The sequence below is a fragment of the Toxorhynchites rutilus genome, chromosome 3 (assembly GCF_029784135.1).
Source record: "Toxorhynchites rutilus septentrionalis strain SRP chromosome 3, ASM2978413v1, whole genome shotgun sequence".
Lineage (NCBI taxonomy): Eukaryota > Metazoa > Arthropoda > Insecta > Diptera > Culicidae > Toxorhynchites > Toxorhynchites rutilus.
Genome location: NC_073746.1, coordinates 224,425,768 through 224,449,659, shown reverse-complemented (window position 1 = coordinate 224,449,659; position 23,892 = coordinate 224,425,768). Strand labels below are relative to the sequence as shown.

Genomic DNA, 23,892 nt, shown 5'->3' with positions numbered 1-23,892 from the left:
AGAGTCTCGCCGACAAGACCATTCTCTGTTTGCGGAGTGGACTACTGCGGTCCATCTTTTATTAAGCTTCTCCACCAAGACAGTTCACATAGAGTTGGTGAGCGACCTGTCCACTCCAGCGTTCATAACTGCACTTCGCCGCTTAGTTACTCGTAGAGGAAAAATAGCAGAATTGAATTCTGATAACGCCGCGGCATTCAAGGGCGCGTTGGATGCACTACATCGCATCTATCGCATGCTGAAGGTCGACGAAGATGAACGAAGACTAATATTCGACTGGTGTGCTGAAAACCAAATTCGTTGGAAATTTATTCCGCCACGAGCACCGCATTTCGGCGGTCTCTGGGAGGCCGCGGTGAAATCGGCGGATTTACACATGCTGAAGACTATAGGAAACGTCAACATATCATACGCTGACATGTTGACGCTTTTGGCACAAGTTGAGATGTGTCTCAACTCTCGTCCTCTCACCCCGATGCCGCAGGATCCGTCCGATCTGGAGGTTCTTACACCAGGACACTTTCTGATCGGCGAGAATATGCAATCCGTTTCAGAGGTAGACCTAACGAGGATTGCAGACAACCGTTTGGACCACTGGGAATTAACACAGAAAAGGTTCCAAGTCATTTGGTCTCGGTGGTATCCAGAGTACCTTCAGCAGCTGCGGTCACGTGCTATCAAAGCATGTAATCCACCTGTTTCCATCGAAGAAGGACGGATAGTCATCATCAAGGAGGACAATGTTCACTCAGCTAAATGGCCTCTTATCTCTTAAATTACCAAGCTTCATCCCGGAAAGGATGGTGTAGTTCGGGTGGTCACACTGAGGACTGCATCAGCCAAGGAACTCGTTCGAGCTGTATCCAAAATTGGAGTGAGCGATACCGTCAGCGAAGAAGATTGCACCTTCACTTGTCTGAAGTTTCACGCAAAGAAGGAGGTTTTACGAAGAAAGCTGCCAGTGTATCCGGTATTTCATCCACCTCGAGTGCAGCCGCAGAAGGCATGAGCTGGAGAAAGCCGAAAAGGAATCCGAAATCGAACGGAAGAAACTACACATGGAAAAGCAGTTACCACGCCACATTCCGCCAACGAGAGGGAGAAATAGACGATGATGAGAACAAGTCTATAGCTTCCGGACCGCAACAAAGCAGCAAGGGAAAAAGGTGGAGCAATGGCAGCAGGACCAGTGTGAAGTTCCCATTCACGATCCGATGAATCCAATGCCTAGTGAGATCGAGGTTAACGTTAATACGATAAGTATCGAACATGAGATAGGTGGTGTATCGAAAACGATAAATGCGCTGGGCGCAGTAACGATTAGTGAAGCTAGTATCCTAAAACCAGTTATTCAGAATCAGAGTTTAGAAACAAATAATGCCAATGCGCCTCAAGAGAACTGCCAGGTAGTCAGGAACTATGAACGCTCAATGACAAATGAGCCAAGAGTAAATAGGTATAGAGTAGTAGATCAAATTCCCGATTGTAGTGCTCGTTGGTTTCCAACATTATGCTCTGCGCCAGAAGCTTGTCGAGAAATTCCAAGCGTTGCGAATTTTGAATGCAATCAGATTCCGATGAATAACGTAAGACCACATAACGACGAATTGATGAATGAAGCCCAGAGCAATGTGAACACTTTTCCGTTGCCTGCGCGAGAAGGAAATTTATCTGCCGGTAGACCGATGTTGTATGATAGTGCCTTTGTTCCGTCAGCACAACAGCTCGCTGCGAGACACATAGTGGCGAAAGATTTGCCTTATTTTAGTGGCAAGTGTCAACGTTAGTGTGGGCAGCTGCCGACGTAACCTTATCGATTGAATCGAAGCCGTCACTACATTCAGGCAGGGCCGATAGAGGCAAAAAATCGTTCTTCGGTGCACATGCTGCTGAAATAAATTTAGAAAAAGGGGCGTTAGCGGTGATCTCATTCGTTCATGTTTTGTTTGTAAAAACATCAATCATCGTGTTAAAGACTGTACAGATTTTGCTAATATGAGTCAGCAAGAACATTGGAAGACGGTGCAACTAAATAAGCTCTGTCGCAATTGTCTAGGGGCTCATGGACGGCGGCCATGCAAACTGCAACGATCGTGTCTACAGGATGGGTGCCGGGCGAAACATCATCCACTGCTACATAGACATCAACAGGTAAATAGTGCTATCGTTTCGGGAGCTGTGTCAAATCACCATTATACTGGGCGCACAGTTCTATTCCGAATCATACCGGTTACGTTTTACGCGAATGGTCGTTCAAAAATGGTAATTCAATAAAAACACCTTCGCGTTTTTGGATGATGGGTCATCGAAGACGCTGGTTGAAGAATGTCTGGTAAGGGAATTGGATGTCAAAGGAGAGGCTCAGCCACTCTGCTTGCAATGGACGGCAGGAGTTACTAGGGCAGAAGTAGATTCGCAGCGCGTGGAGTTGGAAATTTCTGGACGTGATTATCAGTACAGATACACTATAAGAGACGTAAGGACGGTGGGCAATTTGGACCTACCCTTACAATCAATTCATTATAAAATATGTGAATATGTGAAATATGTGAAGTGTTTCCACAAATGAAAGGACTGCCGATCACAGACTACGATCAGGCAACGCCACGTATACTGATAGGAAGTGATAACGCTCATTTAACGGCAACGCTCAAGCTTCGTGAAGGTATGCCGGAGGATCCTGTAGCAGTTAAAACAGGAAGTGGGTTTTATCTATGGTATAACCGCAAGGGTGACGTAGGACTATCGTTGATTTAGAGATCATTTGTTTGAAGTTGAATCTACATCCATTCTGAATGAATGAATAAATGAATATTTGGGAGACTTTGAAAACGAGAGCGTTACGTTGGAGGCACAAGGTTTTATGCATCCAATATAGGATACGAAAAACCTTGTTCTGAAGAATAATCTTCAGAAGCTAACCTGCTAACTGTACTTGATTGACAAATCACAAACCTAAATGTATTATATGGATATTTTATGGATAGAAAACATTAAAATAAACTCTTTCACATGAATGTAATTTTAAATTCCCAGAGGAACTGGCAGATTATTTTCAGTAACGATTAGATATTTCCACATTTTCCTCGATACTGGAAGCCCACCAGTGGTTAATACTAACTCGATAACCACCTGTTAATAGTACTTGATTGAAAAATATTTGGTCACAGTGTTACATGAATAGAAAACATTCAAATAAACTCTTTCACATGAATGTATTTTTAAATTCCCAGAGGAACTGGCTGATTATTTCCCAGCAATGATTAGATGTTTCCGGAACTTTCTCGATGCTGAATGGCATCCAAACGGAAAGAATTCTGCGCGTGTATGTGTCGATCCTTCGCCGTCCACCTCCTCCAGCACGTTAGGCAACGATGTTGTCTTGTCGATGTCCTCACGAAAAATGAATGTGTCTCACCACCAGAATATCGCTTAAGTATGCTTTTTGTGTGTGATTGAATCGAGAGAAGGTGTGGTTTAGGATGGCAATTTGGAAGGCAAACTAGAGGGGAATGAACTCTCTGAGCTCGGAACTTTCGGCGACAGAGCAAGAATCGATTGCGGGCGCATACAATATTGGATACGGAAATATTCTACTGATGGGGAAGAAAAATCTTCAGAAGCCATCCTGTTAATTGCGATTGATTGAAAAACCACAAAACCAAATGTATTTGGTCACAGTGTTACATGGATAGAAAACATTAAAATAAACTCTTTCACATGAATGTAATTTTAAATTCCCAGAGGAACTGGCAGATTATTTTCAGTAACGATTAGATATTTCCACCTTTTCCTCGATACTGGAAGCCCACCAGTGGTTAATACTAACTCGATAACCACCTGTTAATAGTACTTGATTGAAAAATATTTGGTCACAGTGTTACATGAATAGAAAAACATTCAAATAAACTCTTTCACATGAATGTATTTTTAAATTCCCAGAGGAACTGGCTGATTATTTCCCAGCAATGATTAGATCTTTCCGGAACTTTCTCGATGCTGAATGGCATCCAAACGGAAAGAATTCTGCGCGTGTATGTGTCGATCCTTCGCCGTCCACCTCCTCCAGCACGTTAGGCAACGATGTTGTCTTGTCGATGTCCTCACGAAAAATGAATGTGTCTCACCACCAGAATATCGCTTAAGTATGCTTTTTGTGTGTGATTGAATCGAGAGAAGGTGTGGTTTAGGATGGCAATTTGGAAGGCAAACTAGAGGGGAATGAACTCTCTGAGCTCGGAACTTTCGGCGACAGAGCAAGAATCGATTGCAGGCGCATACAATATTGGATACGGAAATATCCTACTGATGGGGAAGAAAAATCTTCAAAAGCCATCCTGTTAATTGCGATTGATTGAAAAACCACAAAACCAAATGTATTTGGTCACAGTGTTACATGGATAGAAAACATTCAAATAAACTCTTTCACATGAATGTATTTTTAAATTCCCAGAGGAACTGGCAGATTATTTTCAGTAACGATTAGATATTTCCACATTTTCCTCGATACTGGAAGCCCACCAGTGGTTTATGCTAACTCGATAACCATCTGTTAATAGTACTTGATTGAAACATATTTGATCACAGTGTTACATGGATAGAAAACATTCAAATAAACTCTTTCACATGAATGTATTTTTAAATTCCCAGAGGAACTGGCAGATTATTTTCCGGATCTTTCTCGATGCTGAATGGCATCCAAACGGAAAGAATTTCGCGCGTGTATGTGTGTGTGTGTAGCGGCTGCTTCGAGATCTTCCCGGGGAACCGTTTGTGGCATCACTCTCCTCCTGATGGATTCATGTCTAGGTGCACAAACAGGCTCTTGGTGACACCGTTCATCAGCGCTTTCATGATAAACGAAGAGCTTCACCACAACACCACAACATGCTCCAATCGCTGTTCAATTAGAACTGAGTAGATTTCCGAGCGGCGCTCGCTTATATACCGATTGGTGATTTCAATAGCCTGTTTTGAAAGCAATTTTAAGACTATTGAAACAAGTTTTTGGATCAAAAAGTAACAAGTATAGAACGCGTAGACATTTTATCTTTCGAATGAAGTGTTTATCATACCATTTCGTTCAGTTTTTTAGGAGCTATTAACGCTCAAAATCTCGGTCTCCGGCGTAACGCTTTCGTTTTCGAAACTTTGATTTTACACCCCGGTATAGAAATGAAAGACGTAGTCCTACGTCAAAACCCGATTGGGATAAGCGATATACGGATCAAACCGAAGCTCCTCCGCTCGTCACGTTCATAGCTTTCACATATGTGAATGTGAGCAGGACATTAAGCTGCATGATATGGTATCCACATATTTTTCTATTGATAACCTCGGGGTTTCGTTAACAACATGTCCAAAGTCTGAAGAGGTGAAATGAGCAAATAGAATTCTGCGAGAGACGACCAAACGCATCGGAAATAAGTATGAAACTGGACTTCTGTGGAAGTTTGATGACTTCGAATTCCCAGAGAGTTTCGACGTTTGCAGTGTTTGGAACGACGCATGAGTAAGGATCCGGTTATCGGGCAGAGTATTCGGAGACAATTGGCAGAATACCAGACGAAGGGGTACATTCATAAAGCGACTGCACAGGAATTGAAGGAGGCTAATCCCCGTCGGATTTGGTATTTACCGTTGGGTGTGGCCATAAATCCCAAGAAACCATCGAAAATCCGTATATTTTGTGATGCTGCTGCGAAAGTAGACGGCGTTTCATTGAACAACATGTTGATTAAAGGTCCCGATTTATTGACATCTTTGTTGAGCGTGCTCTTTGGATTTCGCGGAATTTGCAGAATTAATTCACGACGCTCTTTTTCGTTCGACGACATTTTTCCAAATTTACGAAAAATTGACAGTGAAGCATGGCCAACGTTATCTATACACTCTTATCTGATTATAAGCGAAAGCTGAAGATATAATTCCTAAAAATTAAATTTCTACAGCGTTTTTTCCGTGATGCAATTTGATGTGACACACCCTTTATTCGCCGAGAAGATCGGCATTCGCAGAGGCTTCTGTTGCGAACAGATCCGAAACATAAACCACAAGTGTATCTCATGAACGTGGCCACGTTCGGGTCCACATGCTCACCGTGCTCCGCCCAGTTCGTTAAGAACATGAACGCATCGGAGTACGTAAATGAATACCCAAAGGCAGCTCATACCCACAAACACTATGTGGATGACTACCGTGATAGCGTCGACAGTGTAGATGAGGCAGTACGGAGAGCGTCGGAAGTGAAATTGATTCATGATGGCCGATTCCATTTGAGAGGATGGATATCAAACTCTGGTGAATTTCTCTCGCGAATCGGAGAACAGAAAAATCACTTGGAGAAAAATCTCACATTCGGGCAGGTGGATACAACATAGCGCGTACTAGGCATGTATTGGCGCCCAGAAGAGGATGTATTTACCTTTGTGACGTGTATGCCATCACCGATAAATCACCCTACGAAACGACAAGTGCTCCGTACGGTCATGAACATATTTGACCCTCTTGGACTTCTATCATTTTTTATTATCCATGGAAAGATTCTTATCCAAAATATTTGGAGAACCAAAGCAGAGATTAACGAGGAACTTTGTAATCATTATTCCCGATAGTTGGGAGTACTCACCCGGCTTGATTGCGTACGAATTCAACGTTGTTATTTTGCGCATCCAGCTGACGAAATAAAAAACCTACAGCTACACGTATTTTGTGACGCGAGCGAGGAAGCATACGCCTGTGTGGCCTACCTACGAGCTGAAATCAATGGTATCGTTGAATGCGCGCTGGTGGCCGGGAAAGCAAAGGTAGCGCCTTTAAAGCCGTTATCCATTCCTAGACTAGAGCTGGTGGCTGCGGTAATTAGTGCGAGACTGCGCCAGGCAATAATCGAATCTCACTCGTTACAGATCACCCAGACTATTTTGACGTAGGACTACGTCTAACCTTTCAATATAGGGGCCCATTTCAATATTTCGGTGTGAAAAAGTGTTCAGTTTTTGAACGCTAATACCTCCTCAATTAATGAATAGATTTTGGTTCCATAAACACACATTGATAGGAAATATCTTCAGCAATTGTTTATATGCTACACATTACGGGTTTTCAGCTCATATAAAGTTCAAATTGATGAAAAATTGGAAGAAAGAATTGCCTACTTTCCCATACATTTTGTCTGCGCTCCCGCAGCAAACAGCTATTCATTACAAGCAACCACGGGTACGGGCGAACCGTATGGACAGGGCGAAGGAGGGGGACAAAAAAGAGATTATAAATCAATATAGGCGGTCGCTACAACGTCAACTATATGGCTATATAAAGTGAGCGATGGTGGGGCTTGGCCACATTCTATCATCGGACGCCAAGCAGGATGGACGATATCTTGAAATTGATTCTCAGCAAAAGAGATATCGCTGCATTTGCCGGGGATGTATGCGGTGCGATACAGCAGGAATGAGAGACAGAAGTTTCAATGGGATGTGGAGCAGGAGAGCCTATCGAAGTGTGTTAAAAGCGGTGGAAGCGTCGGGCCGGGTGAATGAGTGGCTAATCGCGCTCGATTTGATAGAATACTGGAGTTTTTAAACGGTTTTACTTAGCTGTGACATATTTGTATGTTTGTATGTAATATGTTTGTCTATTTGAAATTTGGAACACACCTTTATCTCATTATAAAATCTATTTATATAAAACAGTCATTATAAAACTGCATATTTCATGATCTTGAAAATCCAAGATAGCGACCGCTACAAAATGGCGGATTACATATTTTCTCAAAGCCCCATCAATATGGGTATCAAATGAAAGGGATTGACTAGTAGAACACAGTTATTTATGAAAAATGCAAATCCAAAATGGCCGCCACCACAAAATGGCGGATTACATATTTTCTCTAAACCCCATCAATATGGGTATCAAATGAAGGACTTGACTAGTAGAACACAGTTATTCATGAGAAGTGTAAAGCCCAACTATATCACGATACCAGACGGTAAATTCCTATTAAGATATGCTTGCAATCAAGTATGTGTTCGTTGCCGGATGAACAATAACCCCTGCAACACTTGCACCGCACGACATTTGCACGACAAATTTTGATTTTTTCGTATTTGAATCTAAACGTTTGAGTGTTTGCTGAGTGCTGAGGTTTTATTTTATCCTTTGTGTTTTTTCTGTAATTTTGTACATCAAAAAATTAATCATTCTGGGATCTGTGCTCCATGATATTCGAATAATGGGCACCCCTTGGTGTAGTCCTACGTCTCTCCGGTTATGTCCCCGACATTACCCAACCTTTCTTTTTTGATGTGATTCAAGAACTGTCCTGGCTTGGATCCATGCATCAGATCCCCGCAAGTATCGACAATTTGTTTCTTGTCGTCTAGGAGAAATATTGACGCTGTCAAAAACTCAGGAGTGGCATTGGGTCTCCACGAAAGACAACATTGCGGATGAAGGCACCAAATGGAGTTGTAATCTAGATTTTTCTCAGAAATGCCGCTGGTTTGCAGGGCCAAAGTTTCTCTACATGTCCGGAAAGCATTGGTACACTTCCGCCATAGAAGACACGGAAGAAGAGCTTCGGCACTGTTTCATACATAAAACGGATGAAATTTGTGAAAAAGTTGACTGGGCGATGTTTTCCAACTGGAAGCGACTCTGGCGTACCATTGCATTTGTGCACAGATTTCTGACTAAACTGCGGGCACGAGTTTCCTATTCAGCGACGCCAAGTGGGGTTTTTACGCAAGATGAACTCAAGGCAGCTGAGGTTTCTATTTGGCAGTACGTACAACGAGAGACGCATCAGAGTGAGTTGATGATACTCAATGACACCAGCAGAAAACTTGAATCGCATAGCAAACTATACAAACTTTCACCTTTCATTGATGAAAACGGAATCATACGATCTGAAAGTCGACTTCTTGCCGCGACATACCTATCATTCGATACTGTTTGTCCTGTAATCATACCGAAGAACCACCACGTAACCTGGCTGCTTGTAAATTGGTACCACAAAAAATATTTGCATGCTAACGTTGAGACTGTTGTGAACGAAATAAGGCAACGTTTTCACATCTCAAACCTTCGAACATTAGTTCGAAAAATAGCGCGGCAGTGTCCACAATATAAAGTAAAAAAAGCTCAACCATTATCACCACGCATGGTACCCCTTATTCCTGCGGGATTAAAAGCACTTTTTCGTGTGTTTTCATTTGTGGGTTTCGATTATTTCGGACCAATGCCAGTACGCATTGGGCGTAGTCACAGAGATGGGTGGCACTTTTCACGTGCCTCACAGTAAGAGCGATCCATTTAGAGGTAGTGCACACATTATCAGCGGAATCGTACAAGATGGCCATTCGTAGGTTTATATCGCGCCGTGGTTCGCCATTGGAATTTTATAGCGATAATGGGACAAATTTTCTAAAATGCAGTAATGAACTGCAAGCTGAAATAGCTATTGGAGACATAGCAGAAACGTTTACGAACCGTGATACCAAGTGGATATTTAATCCGCCTTCAGCCCCACACATGGGATGAGCCTGGGAGCGTCTCGTACTTAGAGGCGAATGAACTTCAAAGTTTAAAGCCTCTTAAAAACAAAGAAGAAGAAGAAGCGTCTCGTACGCTCTGTGAAAACAGCCCTGGTCGATGGTTAGGTTCTCGAAGTATCGTTTTAGTACTCTGCTGACCGTGGATTGGACGATTCCCAGTATCTTACCGATGTCCCGATGTGACAACTCCGGATTCTCGAAATGAGTGCGCAGAATTAATTCACGACGCTCTTTTTCGTTCGACGACATTTTTCCAAATTTACGAAAAATTGACAGTGAAGCATGGCCAACGTTATCTATACACTCTTATCTGATTATAAGCGAAAGCTGAAGATATAATTCCTAAAAATTAAATTTCTACAGCGTTTTTTCCGTGATGCAATTTGATGTGACACACCCTTTATTCGCCGAGAAGATCGGCATTCGCAGAGGCTTCTGTTGCGAACAGATCCGAAACTTCTGTTGCGAACAGATCCGAAACGACTAGAATTCCTGATGAAGAAACTTTTCCAACCATTTTGGCCGAAGCCAAGAGTGTGGTCAATTCAAGACCCCTAACATTTGTACCGCTAGAGAACAATACGCAAGAGGCGCTCACGCCTAACCATTTTATCCTCATGAGTTCTAGTGGCGTCATACAACCGCCGAAATCGATATTGGATCCGAAGAAATAAGGCAGGAGCAACTGGAATCTAGCTAGGGAACTGATCGATCATTTTTGGCGTCGATGGATAAGGGAATATTTATCTTGATAGTTGGAAATAAACGCGTGTGTTCTGGTTGTGCACTGGAGAACTAATGAAAAGTTTTATTGCTCGTTTACTACAGCTAAATAAAGTGGTTGCTACTAAGCAAACCTGTAACTAGGGTTGCTGGGCATAGCGATGTACTAGATCGTGGGTTACTACAACTACAACACTCCTCCTTAACCTACGATGCCAAGTAGCTTCTTGAACTCATCATGAATCTGCTTCGTCAATGGTTTGGTAAAACCGTCCGCTGGCTGCTGCTTGGTGGAAACATAATCCAGGGTAATGTCACCACGGTTCAGTGCATCACGAACGAAATGATACCGGATAGAGATATGCTTCGTACGTGGATTGTAACCTTGATTCCTCGCTACGCATATTGCCGACTGGTTGTCGCACAAAATTGGTACTGGTTGATTTCCGTTGATTTCTCCCAGCATCTGCTGCCACCAGAGCGCTTCTTGCGTTGTCCTTGATAAGGCGACGTATTCTGCTTCACAGGTGGAAAGTGCTACAATATCCTGGCGTTTGCAGTTCCACGATATGGCTCCTCCCATCTTCTTGAAGACATAACCAGTAGTGGACTTCCGGTTTTCTTCATCTCCTCCCCAATACGCATCCGTATAGCCAATGAACTGCGGATTGCCAGCTGCAGAATACTCGAGACGATTGCTTGAAGTGCCCTTGAGGTAACGCATGATTCTTTTAACTGCCTCCCAATGACGTCGTCCAGGGTTGCTGCTGAACTTGCTTACCATATTCACAGCAAACGATGTCGGGTCGGGCACAGGTTGTTGCAGTCCACTTGCATCCCTCGAATGTACGGCTTGATCCTCATTGATGAACGCTACATCTCGGCTAATGATGACCTTGTCCGTATACTCGGCAACCTCGTATACGTATACTCGGAAACCTTTGGAATTCTCTGTATAACCAACGAAAATACCTTCGACAGACTTTGGATCGAATATTTGTCGCTTCTGCTTCGCACAGTGCACCATTACTCGAGATCCAAAAACCCGTAAATGTTTCATGTCTGGTTTCTTCTTATTCCACGCTTCTTCTGGGGTTGTTTCCAGTACACGAGTCGGAGATCTGTTCACCAAATACGCTGCAGTTGATACAGCTTCCGCCCAAAACTTCTTTGGTAGTCCGACGTCGTTCAACATTGTCCTCGCCTTTTCCACAAACGTCCTATTCATCCGCTCTGCTTTCCCGTTCTGCTCAGGTGTGTAGGGGCAACTTGTTTGATGAATAACCCCATCTCGTTCGATGCTCTTCTTCATCGTGGAATTGATATACTCTGTTCCATTATCCGTCCGCAGAACCTTCAATTTTCGTCCAGTTTGCCGTTCAGCAAGTGCCTTGAACTTTTCGTACACTTGTTTAACTTGACTCTTGGACTCGATGAAATACACAAAGACCTTGTGACTGGCATCGTCGACGAAAGTCACGAAGTATCGACTTCCACCCATCGATGAAATTTCAACCGATCCGCATACGTCGGAATGGACCAGATCTAACAGGTTGTCCGAACGTGAAGAGCTTGAGTTGAAGGAACTTCTAGAGTGCTTACCCTGAACGCATGCTACACAATCTGCTACGGCTGCAAGTTTTAGTGGTATTCCGTCGACCATCGTAGAAAGCTTGTTCATATACTGCTAATTCAAATGTCCTAGCCTTCGATGCCACAAGTTTGAATTGTCCACCAGGAACGCTGTTTCCGATTTCTTAGTATTCAACTCGTACATTCCATTGCTTTGAACGCCGGTAACTACAATGTCTCCATCCTCGTCACGAACTTCACATCCATCTTTCTTGAATAGCACGGTCATATAATTTGCACAAATCTTACTGATAGATAAAAGATTCGTCTTCAGGTCCGGAACCATCCAAACGTTTTTGACCTCAATCGACCCTTCTTCTAGTTCAAGCTTCACTGCTCCTCTCGTTACAGATTGGATTCTTTGACTACTGGCAGTGTCAATTGAATGAACCCAGTCCGTTTGCTTGGTGAAACCTTCTTCCGACCGCGTCATATGCGATGTTGCGCCGGAGTCAAAATACCAATCTTCTTGTCGTCCGGTCCCCGTAGCCAACGAAACGCACAGAGCTTTACCTTTAGGCTTCGACGAACTTGCTTTCGACTTCTGGGGACAATTTACAGCAAAATGCCGCGGTTGAAACAGTTTCCACTCTTCTTCTCTGCATCACCTTTCTTTCGCTTCGTTTTCTGCTTGGAGTAAAGTGCGCCTACGCTGCCGGAACTCTTCAATGGCCATTTGACGTCCTGTATGATCTTCGTTTTCACTACATCCGCTGTCAGCTTAATGCCCGATGCTTGAAGACCCATAATCATTGGATTGTAGTATTCGGGCAATCCTTTCAACAGCAATGACGCCAACCATTGATCGTTAACCTCAAATCATCTGCCGTCGTCACCAGCTGGTCAACGTAATCTTCAACAGAATCGCTCTCTTCCAGCTTGATCGTCGTCAACTTATCGAGCAGACCGAATCGCCGGATTAGTCCATCGTCTTGGAATGCTTTTTGGAGTTTGTCCCATGCCTGTTTAGCGGTTTCAGCGTTCTTGACCAATCTAAAGTTGTGCTTCTCGATGCTCAAACAGATAGTCGCAAGAGCCCGATCACTCATATCCGGATCGACCGCCGCATTCTCCAACGGTTTTACTGCACGTCATGTACCTTCGCGTATAAGTGCCATCTTCATAGAAAACGCCCACGAAGCCTAATTCTGCCGTCCTTTCAGCTTCTTCATGGCCGGTAACGATACTGCGCTTCCAAAATTCCGAACAACAGCTGCTGACCGCACACCGCCGCTTGCAGTTGGCCCGTCACCTTCACCTGTCTGTCTCGGATTGCCAGTGTTGTTTCCGCCGCCTTGAGAACTGGAATTCGAATCATCCCTCGGAATCATCTTTGGACTTGCACGAACTTATCCATCTTCGAAAAATTTTCTAACTTTCGGCCAATTCTGGGCCCATAACCTCTTGAGAGTTGGAAATAAACGCGTGTGTTCTGGTTGTGCACTGGAGAACTAATGAAAAGTTTTATTGCTCGTTTACTACAGCTAAACAAAGTGGTTGCTACTAAGCAAACCTGTAACTAGGGTTGCTGGGCATAGCGATGTACTAGATCGTGGGTTACTACAACTACAACAATTTACCCGTTATTGCCCGTCGAGCAAAGTGGTTCGAGGATGTTAAGAATGTCGCAGAAGGCGATTTAGTGATCGTGGTCGACCAATCGATGCGGAATGGTTGGACTAGAGTTCGAGTTGTCGAGGTGATGAAAGGTTCGGATGGACGAATCCGATGAGCAAGGGTTCAGACATCCAACGGAGTGTTTCGCAGACTGGTGTCTAAATTGGCTTTGCTGGACATTGAAAGCAAGTCAAACTAAGTAGAATTAGCAGTTTTACGGGCATGGGAGCTGTGGATTCGATGACCCCTCCAAAGCATGAGATGAAGTGTCAAGCGACAGCTTTGCCAACGATGACGAACACAACACAGCATCAAAACGAAAATTGAGTGAACGAAAGCAGAACAAATTATAATAAGCTACGTGAAATTTATTGAAATCTTTTATATTAAATATCTACGAAATACACATATTGCAAGTACCTATATCGAAATGAGAAAAGGTTTAGAAAAAATTAATTGAGGCTAACAAAATAATTATATATTTAGGCTGACTATCGAATTATTTCGCTGGGAATAGATTTTCTCGAGGAGTGTGAGGTTACAAACAAATGTAAGAAGCCTTTTCATTGTAAAATTTATTAAATTCTATAATAACAAGCTCTTTAGCTTTTAGCGACTCGTTAACAAAATAACCGGCTGATTATTCGCCAGTGAGCGCTCAAAAGACGTCCGAAGATCCTCAACACTCCCAGTCATCGATCATCGAATAACTACGATCCAGGTAGAGCAACCCAAATGGGGGAACTTGCTCGAAGCGCACCTGCGTTCGATCTACCTGGTCTGTTTTCTCTCTATTCTCGGATGACTTGTGACAACTACTCCAAACATCATTCCTGGCAAGACTACTACACCAACTGTCCATCGCATCGCAATCTTGGATTTGAAACTAGCCTAAAATACGTTCTTAGTTGAATCATCTGGCATGATTCAAGGTGGCCGGAATGATCAGAATCGAAATAAAATAAAATCTAAAATCTTTGTCACACACTCACATAACACTCACGCGACGGTATGACAAAATCGTCATCAGTGGTCACTGACCACTGTCCGAGAACAATTCCCCAAAAATGCTGTGCCGAAACACAATGGGCACGAGAAACTATAAATTACGCATGTAATCCACACTCACTCTCTCTTTCGCTAATAAATCATCATACGATATAGTTCAAGTCTTTTTTCATTCGGTGTGATATCACAGCGACAAAAGGATCCGTTTCCGCTTAAGTGACGCGCGTATAATTGTGCATTTCAGTGCGTTTCTGATATTGCACTTATCTTATTTCTAAAGGGACTTTAACCCAAAGGTCATTCGTCCCTGTTTGTTATGCACGCACGCTGATGAAATTTAAACTTGAATGTATCGTAGCGTATGTTTTCTGAAGACTGTCTCTAAATGATCCAAAATTTAAAAAACGATTGAACAGACTCAATTTTCTTCTCCGACAGGATGCTTTATTGTGCAACTTAGCCTTAGCCTACAAAACTACAAGTAAACTGCTTCTGGCAATTCTAAAAAAATGGAATTTGTGTCATATGAAATTGTTTTTTAATTTACCAGACTAGACTCTCTCGATCTTTTCATATGCTGCTTCACTACGAAACTATTTGTCTTTTTTTTGAGTGCTCTTCAGTCGATCCAATCGTTGCAACAAAGTTGGGTGCGAATGATTCCACGTAGAGTACATCCAGTCGTATATTGGGAAGCCCAGGTTGTCAATATTCAATTTAATCAGAGCTTTGCCCAGTTCCGTTGAGTATCCGAGGCCATTTGCGAATTCATCTGCTTGGTATTCAAATCGTCGCGAAAGCATAGTCATTGCGAAGGAAATCAGTGTGTTATAGGGCGCTAAAACGTACATCATGATCACAAGAAACCCAATCAGTATTGGTTGGACATTCTCGGGGAAACCCACTGCTTGGTACAGTGGAGCGTACTTGAAAAGATGCGAAAAGGCAACAAAGATAAGGAACATTTGGATTTGCATTATTATAATGTTCTTTCTGATGTGTCCCAGCTTCCAGTGGCCAAGCTCGTGCGCGAGTACGGCGAGAACTTCTTTATTTTCGCATCCTTTGCCTTTCTCTTCTTCGGTTAACGTTGAATCATCCGGAAGTCCTTTGTTCAGAAGCAAAGTATCGAAAAGAACGATGCGTTTAGCTCCGAATAATCCAGTAAAATAAGCGTTACTGTGGGCAGATCGTTTTGATCCTTCAACGACGAACAGTTTTCCAAGAGGAAATTTAAGTGACGCTGCAAGTTGTTCAATACTCGTTTTCAGCTCGCTATCTTCAAGTGGTCTGAATTTGTCAAACAGGGGAGCGATGTAAACCGGATAAATGCTTATCAGCACCAGGGAAACAACTCCAACGAATGCCCAAAGCCAAATAAAGAAATATTCACCACCAATTTGTACAATATAAACGATCGCTGCTACAATTGGGACAGATAAAACTTGACCCACTAGGAAAGACTTAATTTGATCTTTAACAAAGAATCCCGGAGTTTGCTTGTTGAAGCCATGCTTTTCCTCAAGAACAAATGTCCCGTAAATCTTAAAAGGTAGATCCTTGAACGTTCCGACGATATTGATTAGTATCAGAAATACGATGCTAACGCTGATTTCATGGTCCGGATTTAGACCAAGATTTGCAGTGATCTCGACCGCTCGAGCCCATACCATTGCCACAAAACCGGAATACAACTCAATAGAAACGATGGCGATATCACATATCAACAGCTTCAATACTTCGTAATTTGCTTTATCCAATCCATACAGTCTAGCTTTTTCGAATGTCTCCTTTTTCATAACATCTCGAAGTTCTTCCGGAATTTCTTTACTGGTTCGATACACATAGATCTGTCTTCGTGTTAAGTACAAGTTGATTAGATTTTCCAGAAAAAGGAAAATTAGAATTGAATACAGCGTGAGCTCGTTGATTTGCAGCCCGTCAAACATATTGTCTTGAAGGGGAAAAACAATATTTATGCGATCTTTCAATAGAATATGAATATGTTTCATACCGTAACTTTCTTATTTCGATGCCGGTTCAAAATTTGGTCGTGATGGACTAAACAGCAATATACACGTATGTTGAGAGAGAAAAATCACTTTTGAAATATAAAATCAATCTCAACTGTCCCGCAAGCGAATCTGATGACTGATGTGAACAAAATCTTTTCCAACAATGACAAGGTGTTGGCGAGTTTGCAATCGTTGATCGATTGTGTTCGTTTCTGGCAGCCCACAATCCAGTCGACGAACAAAATATCGACCTAACATTGGCCGAAATGCTGTGACTTCTCTGTCTTGCCTACACCCAGAAAACAGATTACTAAAATATGCCAAATCTTTTGTGAGGCAAACATTAGTAGAATGTACATATTTTCTGTAAATATTAATCAACTGTATGTAAAATCAATGTTAGATGCAATATACATCCCTGCCAATGATTGGTACATTTTACTAAGCGGTATCGGTAACTTTGACGATTGTCATTGCTGGAAACCGTGAAAGAAATGTAAACAGAACATTATTAACCTAATTGTCTAGCTGATAATTGAGTTGAGCGGAACTACTTTTCGATATTGTTTCTCCACAGAAAAAGGTTGAATTTACCCAGACAGGTGAGTGACGTTCTTGAAAATTAATTCAATTTATGTTCTTTAATCAACATTGATACATATTGGACAGCCAAATAATGATCCATGCTCATCTGTTGCGGGAGAAAGTGAAGACATTACTTCAATAATGAGGAATCTGGGTAATTCGAGACACTAAAACGAGCCTAGTTGAGCTCTAATTCCACCGCTATATTGTCGGATTTGGTCAAGGGCAACTTCATAAACTATTTTCCGACGATTGTGATCGGTGGTTCGATCAATTGGATGTTTTCGAAATCGTCAAAACGAAGGTTCCGTTTCCACTGACGCTGCGCTTCAACTCAATTTTGAAAAGGGGCATAGAACTGGCTCTTTGATGTAGTCTATCGTAGCTGTTTGTAGTAACCATTCTGTATTTGTAGCCGAGAATCAAACTCAATAGATGCTTGGTTTATACCGCATTTAGATAGTTCAACAAATGACTAAAATTGCATACAATAGTTCAAAAATTACTGTTATACTGGCTGGTTTTACATTTGTTTACTAATGTTATCGTCTAATATGTACGAATAAAGTGCGCTGCACATACATCGTCCCGTCACTGTGAAGTCAACGTGAAGGAATGAAATGTCAAATATTCTCCCATGGAAATCGTATGGTAACATTCACATACATCATCACCGGAAATTGTGACGTCGGCAGAATAAGTCCAAGAGAGTATTTGACGGGACGATGACGGTGATGTTGTATGTGTACCGCACTTAATTCATATCGCAAAAATCAACTAATCATTGGTAATATTTACCCAAAAATCGTCATATATACCAATTTTTCCTAAGAGTGTATAGTTCATTGGTCGAAAATACGGAATAATTAAAAAACCAAATGGTATCTCTGGTAGTCCGCTAAACTGTCATCTCAAACAAAAACAAATGGACCATATAACTGGTGAGTAAGGAAACTGTTATCGCTTTTTCTTTCATTAATTATTTCATTCTCTTTCAGACTATGATGTGAAAACATCTGGCTTTTCTATAGCCATCAATAGAAACTAGCCGGAAGATGATTTCCCCCATTACCAGTCGCCAAACAACAAGAACAACAGTGCAGATTTTCACCGTTGTCACAGGAGCCAACAACATCTGCAATTCCAATCAGCAGTATCCTCCAAACCCATGCCGGGGACAGCAACAACAGCGGCAACAGCAGAATCGAATCCTCGGGCACAAATGTGTATCAAGGAAATAAAAACTATCAACGCAGGAGGTATTTATCAACGAGCTCAGCTGGACTCGAATCGTCAATCCGAAAACCCCGGATTTAAAAATTTCGCTGTATTGTGGTTATTTGTATATCACAAATACATATTGTTTTGTAATACGTATTTTTTCGAGTAATAACATGACTAAAATTGATTATGTATTTTCCTTTTAATATTTCATTTCATTTTAATAACAAACCAATACAAACAAGCAGCAAGCAGTGCTGGAAGCAGCGCTGCAAGCAGGTCGACGCCTTGCACATGTTGGCGAAAAAGTGGCGTCAAGTTGTTCGATGAATGCATATGAAAGGTCGATAACTCGATTGCAAGGTGGCAGCATTTGAGGTCGATTGTTGACATTTCATCGACCCGATCTTGGCAGGCAAAACGGAATGTGGGAGATGATGACGAGTTCTGACCAAGATCACTGTTAAGGCCCATTTATACGTTGCTAGTAGCTGACTTGACAGTGAGCAGCTACTGACCCGGTGGACTCGCTTGACAATCGGTTGACTCGCCTTGTCTGTTCACACAGTGTGAGTTGTTGGCATGTAACTAGATACAACAGCACGGGTTTACCAGGGATGCCAGGTGATTTTTCAAATGTACATCAAATAATGAGAAACAGGAATCAGATCAGAATTTGACAGATAATTGATCCGAAATCGACATCTCTATTGGCAGTTTTTATCTCAGGTTTTCAGTTGCATTTATTATCACACAATTTGATCCCGAAATACACGCTAACCGTAGTTTATACCGTATACAATGTTGTCCAGCAAAACACGGCTGACTGTAGTTCGTACCGTGACAAAAGCGGTTACAAAAATACTTTGTGCTGAATTACTTCGAGCTGAAGGTACTATTCGGAAAAAGCAGAAAGGCAAAAGGATTTGGGCCAGGAATTGGATGCAAAAAAAAGGAGCAACAAATACAATACTGAACGAACTCTACGATAATGATCCCCGAGAGTACAGAGCAGTGTTGAGAGTAACACCAGAACAAGTGGAAACACTATTGGATTTAATTGCTCCAAAAATACAACGCCAAGATACACTTATGAGGGGTGCTATACCTGCAAGAGTGAAATTAGAAATTACTTTGGTGTACCTCTCCTCTGGAATATCGTTCAGATTATTGTCGATATTTTTTAGAATCTCGAAGGCATCCATAGCTAAGATAATTCCGGAAGTATGTGACGCTATAAATTTCAGTCTAAAAGATTTTATTAAAGTAAGTAGCTTTTTTTATTATCTAAGTTCTATTGTATGGAAAGTGATCCTTAAAAATAGTACAATATTGCATGACTTGGTTATAGTATTTGCGACTGTTGATTTGATTGTGAAGATGTAGGACGTTAGGGTGATCTTGGTGGAAAACCTACAGTCGCCTGTGATGTTTCAGTATATTCGTGATCAGAATATGTGTATTGCATTCTACTGACGCAGAGGGCATTCTTACGGTATCTAGAAAGAATTGCATGTATTTCATCTGTCGCATCAATTCTATCAATTGGGGATAACTGTCTGAGCTGCATTATAACATGTCTTCCAATTGCCTCACATTCATCTTCTGGTTCTCCCATACTCGAGGCAGACACTGTTAAATTATTATTCAGTTCCTTCAGTTCATTCACGGCCGCTTGTATTGTAGACTGCTCAGTTGACAATTTCTTCTTCGATCTTCTGTTCGATGGCTTCTTTGGTAGGATTTCATCAGCGTTGTTTTCATCAGTAGCATCGAGGTACTCCTCATCGATTATTGTAATTTCTTCAGCAAAATCGCTCCCAGATGTTGATGCATGAAATGGTTCCTGAAATTGAAAATATTTTATTTTATGACACTATTCTAATTGAAATCATAACTAACAATTATATTTTAATTTTTCAGATGCCGAATAAGGAAGAATGGCAAGATATAGGAGTAGGATTCCATTCAAGGTGGAACTTCCCAGGTTGCTATGGAGCTATTGATGGGAAGCACATCACAATTCAAGCACCACCTAATTGTGGTAGTGAATATTACAACTATAAGGGAACGAATAGCATAGTGTTAATGGCAATCGTGGATCACGATTATTGTTTTAGATATGTTGATATAGGCTCATACGGTCGTAACGCAGATGGTGGGATATTTCAAAAATGCTCTTTATATTCTCATCTAGAAAACAATATTCTATTGCCTGAAAATGGCGTTTTAGTAGGTGATGATGCGTTTCCATTAAAGCCGTATTTATTGAAGCCCTATAAAAATACACCGACTAAAGAAGAAAAGATTTTTAACTACAGATTGAGCAGAGCAAGGAGAATAGTTGAAAATGGATTTGGCATTTTAGCATCTCGTTTTCGTATTTTGGGAAAACCAATCCAGGTTAGAGAGGATACCGCAATGAAGATAGTTTTATGTGCATGTACTTTACACAACTGGTTGCGTATGTCTGCATCGAAAACGTATACTCCACCAGGAACAATTGACTATGAAGACATAATAAATTTTGAAATTAATTTAGGGCAGTGGAGGTCAGAGATTGAGGGTTTACGAAGCATTCAACGCTCACGGATGAATAATAGATCAAAGGCTATTGCAGAGAAAATGAGAGATAAATATAAACATTACTTTAATAGCGAGGGAGCGGTTACTTGGCAAAATAATATGATTTATTAATTAGAGAATACAGTATAATATAGTGTAGTATAGTTGCAGTATAGTATAATATCGAATCATTTAGTAATGTATATATATATTTAGTGTTATAGTGCATTATATAATAGAAGAAAATAACTTACTAGATTACTTATTGTTTGTTTTTCCTTCAGATGAATAATATTCATGATGTAATCCATGGCATCGAACCATTGGACGGAAGGTTTATATATCTCATCAGTACCACATCCGCTTCGTTTGCTTTTCTCAATTTTTAATTTCTCCTGGTTGTATGTAGAACGTAAATTTTTTATTTTTTTTGTAACTTCTTTCGTATCCGATAACCCCACTTCTGAACGAATGTATTCAAGCGAGGCTTTACGCAAATCTCTGTTTTTATAATTGGGATCCATACAGTTCCACAAAATGGTTTGTTCTTTATATAATTCCACAAAGTGTTCATTTTGTTCCGAATTCCATCTTTGCGTCATTTTTTTGCTTTTAACTGCTGCTGCTAACACGAAAAAACATGCAAACAAACAGAATGCACACGGACTACTATCTCTTCGTATTTCGCCTTGACAGCAGCTTCTTGTGCCGATTTGTGAAGTGAAAATGATAGTTGATTTACAGGTGGAATAAATACGCGTCAAAAATTGAAATTATGAATGAAAATGAACTTTTTCAAATCGAATATGTATTCTGTTTAATAGAACAATACTTTTTCTGCAAGTAGTGAGTGAATCTTGAACGAAAATTGTGTCTGATGATAACTTTATACTATAATGATAAGTTTTGGTGGAAATATAAAAAAAATATATAGGAAAATAGTTTATTGAGGATCAGGGTCACGTGCTTTAAATGGTCAAATAATGTATGTATGAAATTTTCATTCAAATTTTAACGGTTTAAAACTGCCTTCAAGTATACTAATCTGATAGAGAAATTTGCCTCACAAACACGGATGCCGCCATTTAATATAGATATTCTATCTTTGATTAGGGATGCCAGGTATCTTTCTCAAATATCCTTGCACGGCATATGGAATTATCATCTGATGTCTTCACTCATGGATGGCTTATGTTTTTGTTTTCAAGAAAACTATCTCAAAAAGAAAGAGTATAAAACAAAATAACAACGATTTTATTTAGAAACTATGTGGGTTTTATTTGTTTTCCAAGAATTTTCGAGTTTGTTAATATTTTGAAATATCTTCAAAATGGAGACATTTCTTTACGTTTGGCATCCCCGATTCGAGCGCTAAATGCTGTTTTTGACGTTTTTAGGGATGCGAGTGCGAGTAAAGGCCCATTTATACGTTGCTAGTAGCTGACTTGACAATGAGCAGCTACTGACCCGGTGGACTCGCTTGACAATTGGTTGACTCGCCTTGTCCGTTCACATAGTGTGAGCTGCTGGCGAGAAACTAGATACTACGGCACGGGTTTACCTGGGATGCCAGGCGATTTTTCAAATGTCCATCAAATAGTCAGAAACAGCAATCAGGTCCGAATTTGTCAAATGATTGGTCCGAAATCGACTTCTTTATTGGTAGTTTTCATCTTAGGTTTTCAGTTGAATGTATCATTACACAATTTTATAGAGATTACAGAGCAGTGTTGAGAATAACACCTGAACAAGTGGAAAAACTGTTGAATTTAATTGCTCCACAAATACAACGCCAAGATACACTCATGAAGGATGCTGTACCTGCAAGAGTGATAATATAAATGACATTAATATGCCTTTCTTCTGGAATATTGTTCAGATTGTTGTCGATATTTTTTAGAATCTCGAAAGCATCCATAGCTAAGATAATTCCGGAAGTATGTGATGCTTTAAATGATAGTCTAGAAGACTTTTTAAAATTTTATTCACACGCGTCAAAAATTAAAATAATGAATGAAAATGTACTTTTTTAAATCGAATATGTATTCTGTTTCTTAGAACCTTACTTTTTTTCGCAAGTTGTGAGTGAATTTTGAATGAAAATTGTGCCTGATAATGATTCTATATTAGACATTCTCCAGAAAACTATCTCAAAAAGAAAGCGTGCCCCGCCAGCGTGCAAAACGGAATAACAATGATTTCGTTAAGAAACTATGAGGGTTTTATTTGTTTTTCCAATAATTTTCAAGTCTATAAATATCTTCGCATATTTTCAAATATCTTAAAAATAGAGACATTTCTTTACATTTGGCATCCCTGATTCGAACGCTAAATTCTGTTTTTGACGTTTTGAAGCATGCGAGTGCGAGTAAATTCAAAAAACTTTGAAGTAGCTCGCACGCCGGATCACACATGACAATAACTGGCATGATGTGTTCACACGGTGTGAGTAGCTGCACTGCAGTAACTGACTAGACCGACTCGTATGCTTGCTCGCACCGTCTGAACCCGGCTTAAAATCAAAAAACTTTGAAGTAGCTCGCACGCCGGATTACTCATGACACTAACTGGCATGATGTGTTCACACGGTGTGAGTAGCTGCACTGCAGTAACTGACTAGACCGACTCGTATGCTTACTCGCACCGTCTGAACCCGGCTTTATGGAAGTGAAGGTACACTGGAGAAATAGTTTAGTAAAAGCAGCTACCAAATCTTTAGTTGCCAAAACATTGGGAAATTATACAAATGTTTCGTAAATATTACCAAAATTGCGTGAAAGCGATGTCAGACGCAATGAACGTTCCTACCAGAGATTCGTAGATTTTACTTCATACCATTAGTAACTTTGTTTTTTTGTCATACCTAACATCTGTGATGTGCGCACTTTGCAAATCGCCATTTCTATTTTGGAGATTTTCATTACATATATACATATTTAATATTATTAACATATGTATTTCTTTTCTTC

At 40.9% G+C, this 23,892-nt stretch overlaps 2 protein-coding genes and 1 long non-coding RNA gene across 5 annotated transcripts; 1 reads left to right on the top strand and 2 right to left on the bottom strand.

The window, feature by feature from the left end:
- The first annotated feature begins 556 nt into the window (after nt 1-556).
- On the top strand, nt 557-14,663 carry LOC129775378 (uncharacterized). The gene is made up of 3 exons (XR_008742945.1): nt 557-2,151; nt 14,016-14,079; nt 14,136-14,663. It is a non-coding gene; the product is annotated as an uncharacterized LOC129775378 (long non-coding RNA).
- Nucleotides 14,664-14,945: 282 nt separating this feature from the next.
- On the bottom strand, nt 14,946-16,716 carry LOC129775377 (CAAX prenyl protease 1 homolog). The gene is made up of 2 exons (XM_055780067.1): nt 16,552-16,716; nt 14,946-16,491 (listed from the first exon to the last, which is right to left on the bottom strand). The coding sequence occupies exon 2, from the start codon at nt 16,484-16,486 to the stop codon at nt 15,131-15,133; it is 1,356 nt and encodes a 451-aa protein (XP_055636042.1). The 5' UTR covers nt 16,487-16,491; nt 16,552-16,716; the 3' UTR covers nt 14,946-15,130.
- A 2,156-nt stretch (nt 16,717-18,872) lies between these two features.
- On the bottom strand, nt 18,873-22,332 carry LOC129779025 (uncharacterized). Of its 3 annotated transcripts, XM_055786262.1 has the most exons (3): nt 21,178-22,332; nt 19,915-20,204; nt 18,873-19,857 (listed from the first exon to the last, which is right to left on the bottom strand). In XM_055786262.1, exons 1-3 carry the CDS (start codon nt 21,523-21,525, stop codon nt 19,749-19,751), a joined length of 747 nt encoding a protein of 248 aa, XP_055642237.1. In that variant the 5' UTR covers nt 21,526-22,332; the 3' UTR covers nt 18,873-19,748. The 3 variants fall into 3 exon arrangements, 2 of the variants coding, with proteins under 2 accessions (XP_055642237.1, XP_055642236.1); XR_008743549.1 differs by having other exon boundaries at nt 18,873-20,204; nt 20,261-22,332; XM_055786261.1 differs by having other exon boundaries at nt 18,873-20,204; nt 21,178-22,329.
- Between the last annotated feature and the right edge of the window lie 1,560 nt (nt 22,333-23,892).